Source organism: Corvus cornix, chromosome 2 (assembly GCF_000738735.6).
Source record: "Corvus cornix cornix isolate S_Up_H32 chromosome 2, ASM73873v5, whole genome shotgun sequence".
Lineage (NCBI taxonomy): Eukaryota > Metazoa > Chordata > Aves > Passeriformes > Corvidae > Corvus > Corvus cornix.
In genome coordinates, this window is record NC_046333.1 from 53,752,223 (window position 1) to 53,770,088 (window position 17,866).

Genomic DNA, 17,866 nt, shown 5'->3' on the forward strand with positions numbered 1-17,866 from the left:
GAATGTTTAAATATTCTAAATTTTCTATTCATAAGAGTATTTGTAAAGATTGATATGGATATATATTTTAAGAGAGCGGTTGAGAAATAAAGTAAGTACAAAGCATGCTACTGAAAATCTCCTGAATGGAAATTTTATTTTCAAAACAGAAAGACTTTAAAGGCACAGTATTGTGAAAGGAAGGCACCTTGAAAATAAATCCAGGATTAAGGGCTTTTTAGGTAGATCCTTTTGTGACAGTAAATATGACTGCTGCTTTTTTGCTAAAACTAACTGTCTGGTTCCAAAATAAGCAGGACATGAAGACAGGTTTTTCCAAAGGGTCCTCACCAAAGTTTCTAAAATTTTTCTTGGAACATTTTAATCATCAGTTTCTCAAATTCATTAAATGAGATTTCTGAAACATACAGACCCATTTTTTTTTCTTTTCTGAGCGTTCTATGCTTATCTTTACCCCATCAAAGAGCTTCCTGCATTGCAAGACAGCATATTTTAGAGATGAGGAAACTTCTACATACATTCTAACTTGTCCTGAGAAACTCAGTATTACACAAAAGACTAGAACCATAGAATCTATTTCAAGACCCATGATAACTATGGATCAGAATCATGGCACAAGAGATAAGCAACTGATTTAACAACTACACCTACACTGCCTGTTAGATTGAAAACATAACTGAAGAGAGCTAGTTTCTTCTAGTTTCCAATTTAGTTTGGAAGTCAAACTCAAATGGCTTATTCCAAACCCCAAAAGCACTACTGAAAAAACAAGAATGCAGCTCCTTTGATAATAATTGTAGGCTGGTTAGAATTATGTATTTTTCATCATCTTTGGGGGCAACAAGCTCCAGCAGGAGGAGGAAGCAGGCAAGAAAGAACATTCACATTTCTAGCCAAAGAGCACTGGAGCAGCAGAATGCCCCAGCAGCCTACCTGCCATAGGCTCCTACCAAAGACAGAGCTCTGAAGAGAATCCAAGGCTATGACAAGAGTATCAGGCCACCAATAACCTCAGTAGCCTTCCCTCACCCCCATGCATACACACAAACACACTTTTTGAGACCAACAGATTTATTACCATGACTTAGTAAAATCTTTAGTTTGTCAGCCACTGCTATAGGGACTCTTTCTTAAATAACATTCAGCACAATTTTGCATATAGCAGCTTCAAAATAAACCAGATACAAGGCTGAGATTGATCAGCCTCAACAGATCTGCCCACACTGAGAAAATTATTTTTAACAAACTGTTTTCTAAAAGCATAAAAATATTATCGTTGCATACCACGTTACTGCATTAGCACCGATTAAAAAAAGACTATTGCAACCTATTTTAGGGTTTCATATTTATAATAAAATTAAGTGAATCCACATTTCTTCAGAATTAAATTGAGTAGACAGTTATATGAAACATCTCTGTTGTCTTGTTTTACAGCTTTTACCTGAGTAGATTTATCTTTCATACATGAAGGGTAGTGTACATGGGGATCACGTGGCCACTGTCCTGTGAGGTAAGGTCCTGTTATTGTGTCCAAAGAAGAAGTTCGCCTTATGGTACCAGAAGTTCTGATTTGCTGGGATTTTGGCCTGTCCACTGTAGAAAACCAGAACAAAACCAACAAAAAAGTCAGGCTAAATTTGATGTGAAATGTTAAAAGCTAGCTATGACACACAATGGCAAAAACATATCAGAAAGCTTTGTCTAAATGCCAAGCTGAAAAGAATGCCATCACATCAAAGCAAATAACATCAGACAAAGGAGAAAAACAAATAGAAAAGGGAAAATTTAACAGTCACAAAACCCCCACAATGCTTCAGGCGTTCATATCTGCGAAGAACTGGGCCACTTATGCTATGTATTTTCATCAGCAAAAAACATCAAGCAAATTTAAATACAGTGATGATGCAACTCAGGAAAGCCAGACACGCAGAAATAGAAAATATAGCACAGTATAGCACTCTTTAAGTCAGCTTGCTTAGCTTTCTAGATACTACAATACAAATAATGAGAAAAATAGTGGTTATCAAGAAAATCCCTATCCAATTTATTCTCTTTTCCATATTATTTCATAATTTAAATCAATTCCGTATTATTTACAAGATCCTGCTACAGGCCTTAGCAAGCTTAGAGTGTGTCTGTGTCTTTCCCTCTGAAAGAGCTCAGGTCAGAGCAGCTGCCTTGCTTGTTTTCACTCCTCATTTTGCCTGCAATCCTTGACTCCTCCCTGTACTTCTCTCTCCATACACCCAGATCATGGAACACTTTTTCTTGTATTTCATTTGGAGAGCAAAGTGCAGGGTGATTCACGAGACTGATGTGGGAAAGAACAAGAGTTTTACAGCACACTCTCTAGATTGTCTTGCTTTGTCCTTTAGGCAAAAATTACTTTATATACTCATCGTCTAGACTCCACCTCAGCCAACCTAAGCCCTACATGGCAACTACTGTCTGTTTTGCTCACCCCTACTAAAAGAAATTCGCAGGTGAGATACCTTCCAAATTAGTCACGTGATATGCACTGATCTGACCCACCAAAAGCCTACTCACTGCTCAGAATGTGAGAGCAGATCTGCTGGCACACTTCTGACTCCAAACAAGGCCACTGACCTTCACAACCATTTTCTATTTGTGTATCACCTAGAACTGATGGATCTCAAAAGGCAGGGTCCACCATCAATGTGATATATAGCGTTCAGCACAATTAGGGTGTAGCTTGCACTAATACAGCATGGTTACAGCATCATATATGAAGACAATGTTAAAACAGACCATTTTATAGAAATATAGATCTGCTGAAACACTGCATTAGGTACAAATTTTAGGTGAAGACTTTTAAGTAATGCTGTGAATTTGACATGATGTAATACATCATACTGCCTCACACTATAATTGCTTTGACTGCCTTATCTATAAATCAAACCCCTACCATTTCAAACAGATCTATTCTTATAGGATTCCCATTGTGACAAACTGGCATTTTAAGAAAGATCCCTGAACCATTAAAAGTAAAGAAGTCTGAAATCCAAAATAAAGATGACAAATTTTAAAAATGAAACGAGTGTTTACATTTGTGCTGAAACACAAGTGTACCTAATGGGTACACAGCTACAAAGAATTCTTCCAACCTTCCCTGTCATGCTATGGCACTATGCTACTGTTTCAGGTAGCCCAAGTTCTGAAAGTTTCTCAAAAAACACCTTTTAAAACAAGTCAAAGACAATGCACAAAATTATGTTTGAAGATGAGGAAATAAGGACTAAACCCAAGAAAACACAAGCCTAAAAGACAACAAAATATACACAACCAGAGAATTAGCTACGGTCTGTGACGTGTTCTACATCCAGAAGAAAGACAACGAATCCCAACATTAGTAACTATACTAATGCCATTAAAACTGAAGAGAAACAACACCACCAAAAATTACTAGTTTTATTTCTCCATGGTCATTTTGGAAGTGGACTGCAAGACACTGTCAAGCCCTGAAGCCAAGAGAAGAAAATGTTCAAGATGTGATTTCCAAAGTCCCTAATATTCATCAATATTACTCTGAATTACAGGAAACAAACCACTTCTGAACTGCACAAATCAATTCACGTTAACAAAAATGTAATGCCATCCCTATTCCACCGTTGTCTGTGCTCCTTCCATCTCCTTTGAGATGGCATGCACAGAGGTGTGAAAGCAATTCACTGAGTTAAACATAAAGAAAAGTGCATCCCCCCAAAGTCATAAACACATGGTTTTCCCCATTACAGCAAAGTTGCCACAACATAATGGGCAGAAACCGCCAGGAGCGCTAGAACAGCAGCAGCACTGTGGTCTGTTCAGTAACAGTTTTGGCTCCTCATCTTTCATGATATATCATTAGATCATAAAAAATAAAGGAGACGGGATCTATAAGCACGACATTTGAAGGAACTTTTGCAAATTATCATCTGACAAGGTGTCTTGTACAGTAATGTATTCAGAGATGATGGGATGCCCTGGAGAGCATCACTGTACTGGACCCCAACAGTGGCAGATCAGGTCAGCTTAAATTGTTTTCTAAATACTAGAACTGCTCTCAGAGTTTATTTCTTAATCTTGCTTTTCTCACCTCCTAAGTCTGGCTTCCCACTACTCTAGGGAGCTACTACATAACACTTCTCCTCAAATTTTCATTATCAATGGAATGCTGATGCTGTCATGAATATCCTTCTCCAGCCCAAATCACTTTCTCTGGTTGGAAACCTCATGTTCCAGTTTCCTCAGAGAATCGAAGTAGCTGAAGTGCTTCAACAGCTCCTGAAGATAGCCAACAGACTTCAGCATTCAGAAAGGCTTCAACAAAACAAAGAAATCTCTAAAATTACAGACTTGATTTTATCCAAGTTTCAGACTAAAACTCATCTGACAACATCTCAAGCATATGAATGGATTTTACTGCAGTGGTAAGTCAAAGGATTCTGCTGTCTTCCTCAGTGAAAAGTGAGACATCTCATATGAAAACCAATTCTACCTCCAGCATAAGCAAACTTAAGATCACAGCACTTAAGCAGCATAACATTACCAGAGGAAGTTAGCCAGAAATTAAAAAAGCAAGACATATGCTTGCAGCAAGGCAAAATACCTCATGACGACTGAGATTAGCTTGGTGGATTAGACCATGATGATAATAATGCCCAGGCTGTGGATTTGATCTCTGTATTGGCTGTTCTCTTAAGAGTGGGACTCGATGATCCCTGTGAGTCCTTTTCAACTCAGAATATCCTGTGATGCTATGTGTTATTTAAAAAATGCCACAAGTTTTAATGGCATGTATTTAGGGCAAATTGCTACACAATTCTAGTTATGAATGTTAATGTTATACAAAATGACACAAGGGTCCACCTGAATACTACAGCTGGCAAAATTCAGCATGATCCTACCTCCCAGCAGGAATCAACTAAAATAAACTGCATGAAATCATGATTCTGCATGCTGTGTTGAGAGCAAAGAGAATTCTAGTTATACCACCTAGACTGACTGAAAAAAGGTTTCCATTTCTCTGACAGCAAAATGTAATTCAGTAAGAGGCTAACACGACAGCTCTTTTGGAAAGGACATGGGACTCAAATAAAACCATCTGCTAGAGCTCTAAAATGAAGAGCTTGCCTTCCCATCTAGGCTAGACAGGTAACCTGCACATAATCTGAAAGCCATGTTCACAGTCCATTTTCAGCTTAAATAAAGCTTTGTGCCACATGTGCAATGAGGAGAATCACCTGCAGTAGAAGAGCAATACTGACAGTTAGCATTGGTAGCATTAAAAAAACTGATTCAGCTCAATCCACCAGAGTTCATCTGTCAGCATCTTTTCTCCCCATGTTCTTTCAACAGTTAGCAAATCCAGTTCAAATTCGGCCAAAACTTTTCCACTCCTGTACTCGCATAGATGTAACTGATTTTCAAAGACTAAAATTATCCTAAGAATGTCTCAGATAACACAGACTCCTCTCAAGCTGAGTGAAAAATGTGAAATAAAAGTAAGATTAAGTCTTCCCCCAGACTAGGAGTGTTGTCATCTCACTACTGATGTCAGCTAATCGTGACACTGTCCTGACAAAAGGCTAGACAATATTCTTGAAGTAATTTCTTAGTTTCTTTTCTCAAAAGTTCTTTAACTTAAAGTATTAACCCAAGAACCATGAACTATCAAGTACTAAATCCCACAATACATTTTCATGAGATGTTGTTTCTCTTCAGTTTAGCTGCTAGCACCCTGCACAACCTTTTGGTCACAAGTTACTAGTGAAATGAGTCCAAGCTTAGGACTCATCCATTCCTTAAGAATTTCAGATTTCACCTAGGAAATTAACATTAACTTCAAAAGAATTTTCTCCAAAAATACTCTTAGGAGGACTCACTATGATGGATTTCCTAGTCTGCTTAAGACTCTTTTCAAGAGCCACAGAGTCAGAGTTCAAGTAGTCTGGCTCAAAGAATGTTCAGAGACTGGGTATAGCACCATTAAATAGTATCAGGTACTTCCAGGACATTCCTACCAGATATGACAACAAATTTATAAAAATCTACTAACCCAATGAGCTGAAGAAGTGCATGTGTGAATGCTTCTTAAATAATGTCTTATGTGGGAATGCAGCCTAGGAAATCAAAAACTAGAAATAGAAAGCTGAATATTAAGAAATGGTGACCCACAGTGACCCATAAGAATGATGGCCTGACATCACTTAGGTCACATTTCCCACAGCAGCTACTGATGACTGTCCTACACCTAGTTAAAAGCCCCTCCTCCTGTTACACCTTGTACAAGCATGAAGAAGGGTTACCTTTGCTCTTGCTTACTTTGGACAGTGATTCCCTGAGTAGCACAAAAGTAGATTTTTGGATTCAAAAGGACTCTGTCTCTGAAGAGTCTGGTCAAGGGAGGTGGGGTTTTTTTTGTTGGTTTGCTTTTTAAGCAAGTAAAAAAAAAACCACCCCACTGTGCTGATATCTGAATGTGTATCTAATTGGTCTTTCCTGCTCTGATTATATAGGTAGATGGTCCAACTAGTGCATGTTTAACTTGCAGAACTTGTCTCTATGACTTTGCCAGGAAAAAGATGGAATAAGGAGGATTTAGAGGCCACTCTAAAAAAATATTTCAACCTTCATTCTCAAGAAGGCTTTTCTCTTGTAATTGGAGCCAAAATCTCTCATGAAAAAGATTAACAAGGGATTTGGGGTCCCCTGAAGTTTTACTCCAGAGGAGTAAAGAGATCTATTGGCTCAAAAGACATTTCCCAGTTGCCACTGACTGACAGACTTGTTTCTGACCCAGTCTGCTAACTGGCTGCATGACTGCATTAACAGTTCAGAAAGGTGCAGAGCAACAAAGAGCACACTGTTTGCCATGTACTGTTCATACAAAATAATAAAAAATAGGATTTTAAATAGCATCTTAAAAAAACCCACAACACCCTTTTATGCAATTGAAAGGAAAAAATGTGAAATTACTGCACTCTTCCTTCATAATTTCAAATTAAATTGCTTAATCTTTTTAATATCTTAAAGCAAAATACTAGCTTTTTCAAACATTTAAAAGGCAGTACAGTGTTTTGCTACCAAAATTATAATTCTAAGAGAATATAAGAAGAGACAGTCTTTTCAAGTTACCTTCCGATACATCTCTAAAATACTTTACATTCAGCCACTTAAAACGTCTGTCTTCATTATGTGCACCACATTGCTTTTGGTTCAGTTGTATCAACTTCAGAAATTATTCCCCAGTTTCTATCTTTAGAAATCAAGAGACAGAATGACTAAAAATGAAGAGGGATGACATTCTAAGTTACTAGGAGACTGACACAATCCACTCTATTTCCTCTCATCATCCTAACTGAAGAAAAAAAAAAAAAAAAATGGCAGCACAGAACAGCACCAAAATCTAACCAAGGCTCCAACAACCAAAACCGAACAAGGATCCAGGTCCATGAATGACATGCTTTCTACATACAGAATTCTTCAGGGATTAAAAAAAAAAATGAAGAGGGAAGCCAGTCTTCCACACAGAGCATTTTACAATCTGGTAGTCAGGGCAGATTTGGTTTTGTACCTGCCCAGGCTTATGACAATTCAGACTGAACTGCAAGAAACAGAAGTCTATCAAGACAGGACGTAACCTATACTGGGGAAACAACATAAAACAAAACCAGCTTGTTCCTTCAAAGGAAAATCGTACACACACTGACCCACAGTACGGGATTTAGGAATCCACTATATTGAGTTATCTTTTACAGCTATGACTAAGTCACCTAGAAAGGGAAGAGGGCTTCTGATTAGTCACTGAATCCAACCCATAGGTTAAGGCATTTCCTTCCATAACAGAGGTTTCATGCACGACTCTGCAAGGATGTCAGCTCTGCTCACCCAACCGCACAGGAAGGCACGGTGCGCAGGGCTAGTATGGATACCAGAGGAAACAGAACACATGGATGAATTTGTAGGCATATTTCACTGGACCTGCAGATGACTCAAAATCCTGGTTGCCTATGCATGTACATTGAAGCAAGGTCTCTGCCTCGTGTCCCTTATTCCCCCCAACCACCGGTCAAGTAAAATGTGACTATGAATGTCTTTCAGAAGTCAGATTTTCTTCATAGCAAAACTCCCCTGTTTAAAATCAACATTATCCTTAGAGATCAAACACAGAAAGAACACTCTAATCTCTGTAAGAAAAGTAAACAAACCATATGGCAGAAAGTTTCAGCCCACTAAAGCTAAATTATTCTTCTAACAAGGATTACTGCTGGCATGTATAGGACCTGTAGCTTTTCATGTCACAAAAGCCTGCTTTGTTCAACCAACGTAACCTACACACTTGCACTCTTCTAACACGATGCCATGTAGGTAAAAAACACTAATTCCAGACCTTTCCAATTTTTATGTATTTCACATTTTTAGAATATGTTTTTCTTTGTAAGGTTATTACTTCAAATATAAATACTACACAAATAGTATAATTTAATAAAGTAACTAAAAAAGGCTCATACTATAAAGATAAGACAAATTTGATTTGAGCTCAGCAGCTAAGTACTTGGGAAAAAGCACACTGAAACAACTATCCATTAACTGTTGGGCACTTCAGCAGATACAGAGAATTTCCCTTCTTTAAGTTCATTAATTTAGATCTGCTAAATCATCTATTCTATGTCTACAATATTGAGAACCAAACTGGGAACCAAGAACAGCACTAAAGATTGGGGTGTTATTTTTCCTCCCAGAATATTAATAATTAAAATACAGAAGGTCATTATAAACAGCCAGTTGATCCAGCAACTGAAGAAACTGCCACTTTTTTAGAATAAACTTCATGACTCTGAAAGGATTTTTTTTTCTTGTTATAACAACAATACTTAAAATTGAACCAGATGTAGAAAGTGAGGGTTTTGTAAACCTTTAATCTAATTCTTCTTTCCATCAAAATGCAGCTGGACATAATAATGAATAAAACAAATCAGAAGGCACAACTCACTACTTTCATAATCAAAATATACAAAGAACTGTAATCAATGCATAGAGGCTATACAATGCCATCATAATGATCACCAATTATTAGAGATAGAAAGCATTCTCCTAGCTAGAGAAAATTATACTAAACAATAATATATTTTTCTGAAAAAAAAATTGAAGAATAGAAATGTAAAACCAGATTAAAACTGATTGCCTAAATGAGAGTGCTCAACTTCAACAATTAAATAAATTATTTTTTCATTATCAGTTAAGACACAGAAACAAAGGACTAAGGGCAACTTCCTAAATCTGGAGCCCACTTCACAGCTAGCACTGACAAAACACATAATCACTTCAAAACAAGAGTACAGTCAGTCTTACAGCAGCTATTTTGTCACAATTCCTACTGGAAAAATGACCCAGGAAAATTTTTCTCCTGATAGTTTCAGGCCTTCTTATAGTTTAATATATAAATATTTACATTGTCAAAGCAATCCACCCACTCATTCCCTTCCTTGCCCACCCAGATTCTGACAAAGCAACTGTTTTTGTTCAGAGGTGACTTTTTTTTAACATCACACAGTTAAACTCCTAATCTGGGAGTCCTTCTCTGAGTCAGCTCCAGTTTGACTTTACCTTTCTTGACCTGTGGAGCACCAAAATGGTGGGCAGTACCCCATATAATGCCCCAGCAGACCCTGTGTGGCCAGCTGCACTTCATGCAAGACCAGACCTGTGCCCAGCAATTTTTCAGTCACTTCATGTTGGCAGTTTAGAGATCCCACCATCACCCAACTCCACCCTCCAGAATTTTCAAATTAGATGCTCCTCCTCTAAGGAAAATATATTCTCCTCAAGTACAACCTCACATACATAAACTTCCACTTTTTACTTTTAAATCTTATTTTTTAAACTTATTATTTCAATTCCCATGGTTCTTAAACTCTTCTTGCATAAGCTTCCTGCATACTAATTAAACCTCTCAATATTCATCAACAGTTTCATCACCCTAATTTCAAAATTTGCCTGAACAGGTAAGATCTACTTCCCGTCTAGGAGATCAGTTTTCTTATCAAAACCACCAGGTTAGCATGACACCCTTTGGAAAGCTCATTTTGCACTGTAACATTTCTTCCTGGTTTCCACCATCCCTTCAAATGTCTTCTGAAGTTTCACTGACAGTTCTCTAGCAATGGACATGTTTTTCACATTTTTAAAACATCAGCATTGTACATTCTATACTCAGATATCTATTCTCAAATGATGTCACTCCTACTAACAAGACTGCCTCAGAAATTTGCATGTAAGTGTCAATTTCTGAGTAGGCTGCTCTAGAATCCTGCAATGGAGATCTCTGAACTGACTTTACTGAAATATACAATCTATATTTATCACAGTCTTGGTAATTCCTAATTCCAAGTTATCCTTACAGTATTTACAATTTTGGGGTTCATCTTTCCGAGTTAAAAATCACTGTCCTTATGGAAAGCGATTTCTTAGACTTTGTTCTGGTGAGCACAAAGCATTGACCAAGTATTTGGGCTATTTCCTCTGAGACTGTAGCTACTGTTCCTTGGAGCTGACTTTGAAACCATACATTCTAGCAAATCAGTCTCAGATCATTCTCAGATCTATTCTTCTTCGTACCAAACGGTTACAACTTCTTCCTCATTTTTCAATCTGTCTGTTTTTATTTTCTGTCTTAAAGCACACAAAGACCAAGCCTGTTCGTGTTTTAACAATTCTCAGCTAAGGTTCACCTTTTGATTGGTAACATGACATTCTTTCCTCAGTTCCTCCTGCTGTTTCTTGCAGGTTCTCTGCTTATCCCTAGCAGCCTTTTCGAGGTAAGTGTCTGTTGGGGTCCCTCCCCTGCCATGGAGCCCTAGGAGAGGGGCCCTGGGGAGGAGACACGGGGTCTCCCTGCCCCTGGTCAGTCTCATTCCCCATTGGTTGGTTTGTGTTCCCCGGGGTGGCCAAGGACCCTCGGGTCCCGTGACTGCGGAGTTCCTGAGCTGAGCCCCGGCCATGAGGCTGGAGAAATAAACATCTCTGAAACCTCTACCATGAATCTGTCCATATATACTTCGTTTCCACGGGACTCCTGGTTTGAAATATACTTGTTGCAGTAATCCCCGCTGCGACAAGTGTCCATGCAACCAGATCACATCCTTGAACTTTTCTGATGTCTGAAAGACTCCAATAGTGTTAACATTTTTCATTAAAACACATTCTCTTTGTATTGAAGGCAGAGCAACCCTGTTTAGACGAATTTTCAAACTACTTCCTTCAGAAATCCAAAACTTTACTCCAGATTTATGAATTTTGAACATACCTCTATGTAGGATTTTCTTCTTTTGCTGTATATGCATGCAAACTTGCATGACTAAACAAAGACAAGATCTAACATTCTACGTACAGTGTCAGCACACCCATTTCTTCCGCTTCTCCCAAATTTTGAGTTGTTACAGTTGGTAGTTCCCATCTTCAACGTGGCCAGTCTAAGTTTCTACCATAAATCTTGCAAAGAAAAGATCTCCCTGCATCCTTCGACTTCATATTAAAGGCTATCCACACCACTGAACAAAACCATGAGTCTCAAATCATCTGAATAGCCTAGTCCCTTCTTTGGAAGGTGGCTCTATGCAACAGTTTTACAGAATATTTTAAATAATATATGTATGGACTGCACATTTGTTTTGAAAGAATAAACTTCTCTTTCTACAACAACACCTGAAGTTTATTTGGATCTTCCACATGGAGAATAACCTACACAGAGTATGTGTCTCCAGTCACTTCCTTGTATGGACACTTCTCAAATACACATTACTTTTAAACATGCATGAGTTAATTACATTTTTGCCCATGAGAAACTTTTCTCTTGCAGTTTAGGACTTTTCCTTGTTTCCTTTGAAAAGAACAGCAAGTATTTCAAATGTATTTTATGGTTTCTTTGTGGGTGAAGAAAACATTGCGGAGATGATTATTCTGGGCAGGGTATCAGGTATAACAAAGGAGCCACTGAAGGTGAAATACCAAAGGAATCAGAGTATGAGAGAAAGGAAGTGTGGTATTCCACTATCAATTGCAACAATTAACCAAACACAGCTATCAGTTAACAATAAAGATTTTAAGACCTTGAACAGAAATTTACTTCTGTGAAGATAGCTTCTCCTTTAACCTGGCAGCCTCCCAACTACTGTGTAAACCTAAGTCTCATTTCTGCATTCTTCAGCAGTTAGCTGGTATTTTTAGAGTCACTCTGGTCAAAGTCTGTTCTGGGGCACTCAGCGTAAATCTGGATTTAACTTTCTGTGAACAACTCAACTCTTCACTGCTTGGAAAAGGAGAAAGTTAAGATATCACATATAACAAAGATTTAGAATAATGTATGCTGAATATGGAGGTGTAACACCTAACTCACAGAGTCAACGCTGCAAAACCACTTAGTTTTCATAATGTACTTTCCAGGGCTCCAGATTCCAGAAAGACCGACCAGCTGACACTCAGGACTGAATTTGCCTCCATGTGTGAGAACTGGACTCACCAAACCTTTCAAGCACAGACAGCACCACTCTGATACCTGCTGTAATCACCAACACCTTTAGTCCTACTGGGCTAGGGAGCTCTGCCGTGACGTGCAGAAGGGGTGGTACTGAGATCCTGTTAAATACCCACAGAAACCCATAGTTCTTGTAGAGCTGGCTCCTCCATGCTGTGTCTCTGTGGCCTGAGTTACGGGAACACAGTGAAAAATTTTCAAGGTTTAACCAGCAACATTTCTGATCCAGCACCGTTACAGCACTTCGTCTAAGAAAAGCAACTGCACTGTTATCCCTGAGAGCTACATGTTCACAAACCTGGGAATTCATATTTGCACTTAAGTAATCTGCTCCCTAATAGCCAACTGCTGACTGCATGACGTAATTTGAAGTGAGGTTTGTATTTACAGGGTAATTTCTGCAGACTACAATTAATTGAATTAGCTAGTAACTGAACATTGAATAACCAAAACTTGTTTCCTGGTAAGAACACGTTATTTCCAACGATAGCTTGGTCTCCAAGTGCTGAAAATGTCAAGCAATTATTACAGTTTTGAATTTTTTTTGGTACTGCAGCCTAAGCACCTATATTAAAATGTTTGGGTTTTTTTTCTAACTATGAAGACTTTTAAAAAATGTAGATACCCAGGTAATCCAGCTAGACAACCTTTACTAATTATTTCTTTCAGAACTCCAGAATAGACGCTGAACACCAAAACACCTGAGATTAAAAGGCACATACTATAACAATACCCACAATGCCATACATTTAATCGGTTCACAACTGAGTAATTACATTTCTAAAAGACAGATTTATACTTACTATATAATACTAAAATTAATTTAGCTACAGAAATTAGTTTCAAAATCAAGTATGAACGCCAGTCATCTTGCAATGACCTATCAGTCAGAAATATGTGTTAATTCCTGAAATTCAGAAGCGTGTCTACAACAGTGCTAAATGCCTGGCGGTAACAGCACAGGAAAGGAGGCTGAAGCTATCCTTCTTCAAACAGGTGACTTGCACTGTTCAAGGAATGAGACACTTAAATTATTATTCTTGTTTAGACTATCTCACAGCAGACTGAGAAGAAAATACTCTACAGTGGATTTCAGATTATTCAAAAACCATGACAGAACTACTATCTACTGCTCTTGTGAGCAAAATATGAGACACTTTCTTCCTAAAGAGGAAACAGAATGCATAGTTTGGGTACTACTAGTAAAACTAGTTTCAGGTTGTGCAAAATAAATGGCATGTAAGAACCAATGCTGTTAATAGCACATTTGTATTTGATTCAGAGAACAATATCCATTGCAAACAGCTACTCCTCAATTTGACACCAGCAACAGGGAATGTTAAGTCCTTATGAACACCGGCATCAGTGGCATCATTTATCATCAGGACATATGCTACACTAAATGAGGAGGTCTAACCAATACAGTACCTTGTATTAAGGTTTCAAAACTCAAGCTCATAACATTTTACAACCTACTGGGAAGTGTACACAATCTCCAAAGCAACAATATCTAATATGGAAGGCTAAGAGATCTGCTACTACAAAAAATGAAAACTTCCCATCACAACCATCTTCACTGACCTAACATCAACTGTTTAGGTTAATCCCCCATTTACAAATTTTTTGTGCAGAAAACTGTTATTGCTTGAGTGTAGACACTCACACTTTCTGGGTGTCTTTTCTTCAGAGAATAGTTTGGCAGGAATCAGCAGCAGCAGCTAGGAAGTGCACAAACCAAAGGAGAAGTGGAATGAACACACCCAGGGCAGAGACATTACAAGTATTACAAGGCCTGAGACAGCAGACTGAGAGCACTCCCCAACAAGCCCCACTTGGCCTGGCTGCATTTCCTTCCAAGACAGACTTCCAGGAACTACATGCCTTCCTCTGTCCTACTACCAGGACACACTGTCTGAGCAAAGTTATCACCAGACAATCCAAGGGGGCCACATAACCATACAGCTCTGGTGCTAAGCCCAGACTCACACAGCTGGGAGAGTAGGGAAGAGTTCCTGAGAGCACATGTTTTTCAGTTTCAGCTGTGGATGAGGGCTTCCACGGATGCGATGTCAGCTTCAGAAAAGTAAGAACCGGAGAGCCTGACTCACCCTTCCAAAGGATTGCTATTACACACTGTATCATGATACTCTGTGTGGCATCCACACTGCAGAAGCCTCTGATCCCTTTCAATGCTATCTCTACACTTTAGCATTTAATTCCCAATTCAAAACTAGTTGTGTAGTAGTGATGAACTTCAGAGTCAAATCAGATGGGAAAAAAAATAAAGCATAACTGAAGGACTATCTAATTTTGGGGAAGTAAATACAGATTCAAAATTATTACTCCAAATTAGATTATTAAGTACCCATTTTCCTTCACTGTTATCTCCAATGCTCTTCATTTTGCAATAACCCAAATCTTAAAAATGGTGACACAAAGGAAAAGGGCACAATCTCAGGCTGACAAGTTGCTGTGATGCATCCTTTCTAATGATGAGATGTAAGTATTATTTTACTTGCCTGAAAATGCCTTAAGCCATTGTTTAAGCACTACAGATTTACATGGGAGGCAGCACTGAAAGAATAACATAAACATTCATTTAAATACTAACAGTAAACCAAGATGATAATCATTAACAGTTAAATTCTTGAGCAAAATTTTCCAGTCATCTTTAATACACGGTCACTTTTTCATCAATAAAAGATACTTATTAAAAAATGCTAGTTGATGCTTAAACCCTACTATTTTAACAACTTCCCGTGAACATATGTGAAATCCATGAAGAACTACCTATTTTGTCAAGTGCTGGCAATGCTTTTCTCTACTGAAGTAATTGCCAACTGATTTAAACAGGAACTTTCGTTTTTCACTGCAGGTTAAAAATAATTATTATATTCTTCAGATGAAGATAATTAATCAACCAGTGAAGGCCCATTGAAAATGTATTTCAGATACTCACTTAAACTGAAACACTGAGGAGCGTATACTCTATTTCCAACGCATTTTGCATTGTTACAACTACAGCTTTCAAGTCTAGATTGAACTGAAACTTCAGAATTACTGCATCAGTTATTTTTATTATTTTTTTCATAATGACAGAGTAGTAGCACAAACCCATTTTGAAAATAACTGGCTTTTCACTGTGAATTTTTGCAATGTAGCCGTCTAGGCTTGGTGAACACTGACTTTTTTTGTAAGATTATAAGATACACTCCCTTCATCTACCATCCCTGCATTTTAAAATACATTTTAAGAACCTCCATTCACCCCACCACCATGGGAAAGAAAACAACAAAACACAGGAACTATGTATTTCAGAAACCAAATTTCAGTATTTGCCTCTGTTTTACTATGCACAGATGTTGGCAAGTAACTTCAATTTGGCCATCAGTTTGGCCATCTGTAACACATGAATACTTGCTTATGTCCAAAGAATAAGAATTAAAGGACAAGTAGCGATTTAAAACAGGTATATACATATACATCTTTAAGTTGGGTTTTTTCCATGGGGTAGGGAGGTTCTTTTTTCATAGCTAATGCCTCGCTACAGTACTATTCAAGTTTAATGGAGAAAGTACCTTCCTATTTTACTTTCCTGTAGTTTAACACCAGAAAGAAGCACAGTTTATTTGTTTTATAAAGCATATTTATTAAAGACATCTAATACACCATTCTCATTTACAGTCATGTTCAAACATATAACTAAAAAGCCTCTGAGTTCAGGACAACTGGATCAAATTTAGCCAGGGTCTTTTATTTCATCATATTATATTCCAATGAAAGCTATTTTGGGAAGAGAGAGGGACAAAGCTGGAGCAAAACTGTTTTGGCCATACAATTATGGGAATACTGCTATTATTCAGGGATCAGGAAATAGGAAGCGTCACAAAAATTACTTCCTTACCTACATTTGTTAGAAATAAAGGAAAGATCATCTTGGTCTCTGGTATAAATGCTTATGATGCCACAATATTGGATGGCTTGAATCCAGGATACTAAAATAGTTCCACTTTTTGAAGCCCACATTTTGGGTGTTTTTATAATATTGATATCCCTTGCAAGTCTAGAGATCAACAATACTGTTTGTTTTACTCCACTCCTCCCTCCACTAGCCTAAAACCAGATATATATACTTCTTACAGCAGAACTGGGTTATGCAGTTGTTTAGCATCTTTTGTAATTGCTTTCTCTCACCAATGCTGGCAACGTTTCAGGAGTTATTTTGGGAAGTAAAAGACATTGGGAACCTTTAACAGCCAAACTGATTACAGTATTTTTCGTATGTCCTTAAAACTAACATTTGTCTTTAAAATTTTATATGGAAAAAAAGTTTGTGCTATAAAACGTGTAAGTGAAAGTTAGAAAAATATGAAACATAATACTACAGTACCACCAGAATTAACACTAAACAAATCAAAGCATTTGGTGAGACCAGTGTTAAGTCTGAATCATATAGAAGTCATTTACACCCTCCTTGTATACAAAAAAGAAACTAAACAGGAAACCCTCTCTCACATTTATACAAGCTACTTTACATAACAGCAGAAACTTCTGATTTTATCCAGGTAAGGCAAGAAAGTAAACTTGCTTTTTTTCTTTAGAAGATGTGTCCATGAGCAAGTGGCAAGTTTTATTTGACATGTCCAAGGGTTTGGCTTCTTTGGACTATTACCGGAACACCTTTGTCATAAACCACATAGCTTCAGATTCTGTTGACATTACTTTTATGCACTCAGAGATCTAACAGATATATTCCCTCTAAGAAAACCATGTGTTGTTACATTCAATCAGATACTTTTTCCACTGCCAGCTCTCCAAAACATGAGCACACACCATAAAAAATATCTACTAGTAAGGAATAAATACATTTCAAGAAAGATGAAAGGTGTAGACTTGCACACTGCAGATTTATCCTATGATATCAGAAGGTTTTTCCCCCTTTTTCCCCCTTTTTTTTTTTTTTTAGCACCTTAAAAAAATACATATAACATTCACAATTTCTCACCCATTCAGTAGCAGTACTAACCAAATACTGCTACTGGCATTGATGGTTTCCTAACAACTAAAAATCCCCAAATCTGCTTAGAAGAAAATATTATATTATTGAAAATTTCAGTCCTAAAAACACAAGGTGTTGCTACAGAATAAAAACATTTACAGCATACTAGAAAGAAGGGGTAGAAAACATGATGATGGGAGAAAAAACAGATCATGCTGCTTTCATTCGTGTAGTAGTGATGTCAGTGCCTGCAGTGGTAGTTGCTCTGACCTGTAGAAGCTCAAAGCTGGAGTGCTTTCACAGAAATCTCCTTTATAAAAGGACCTCTAGCA

General features: G+C 37.7%; 1 protein-coding gene across 1 annotated transcript in view; it reads right to left on the minus strand.

Annotated features, from left to right (window-relative positions):
* Positions 1-17,866, minus strand: part of GLCCI1 (glucocorticoid induced 1) — a 54,372-nt gene that overhangs the window by 32,586 nt on the left and 3,920 nt on the right. Inside the window, 1 exon segment of the mRNA XM_039549262.1 lies at positions 1,442-1,593. Coding sequence (XP_039405196.1) covers positions 1,442-1,593 — 152 coding nt within the window.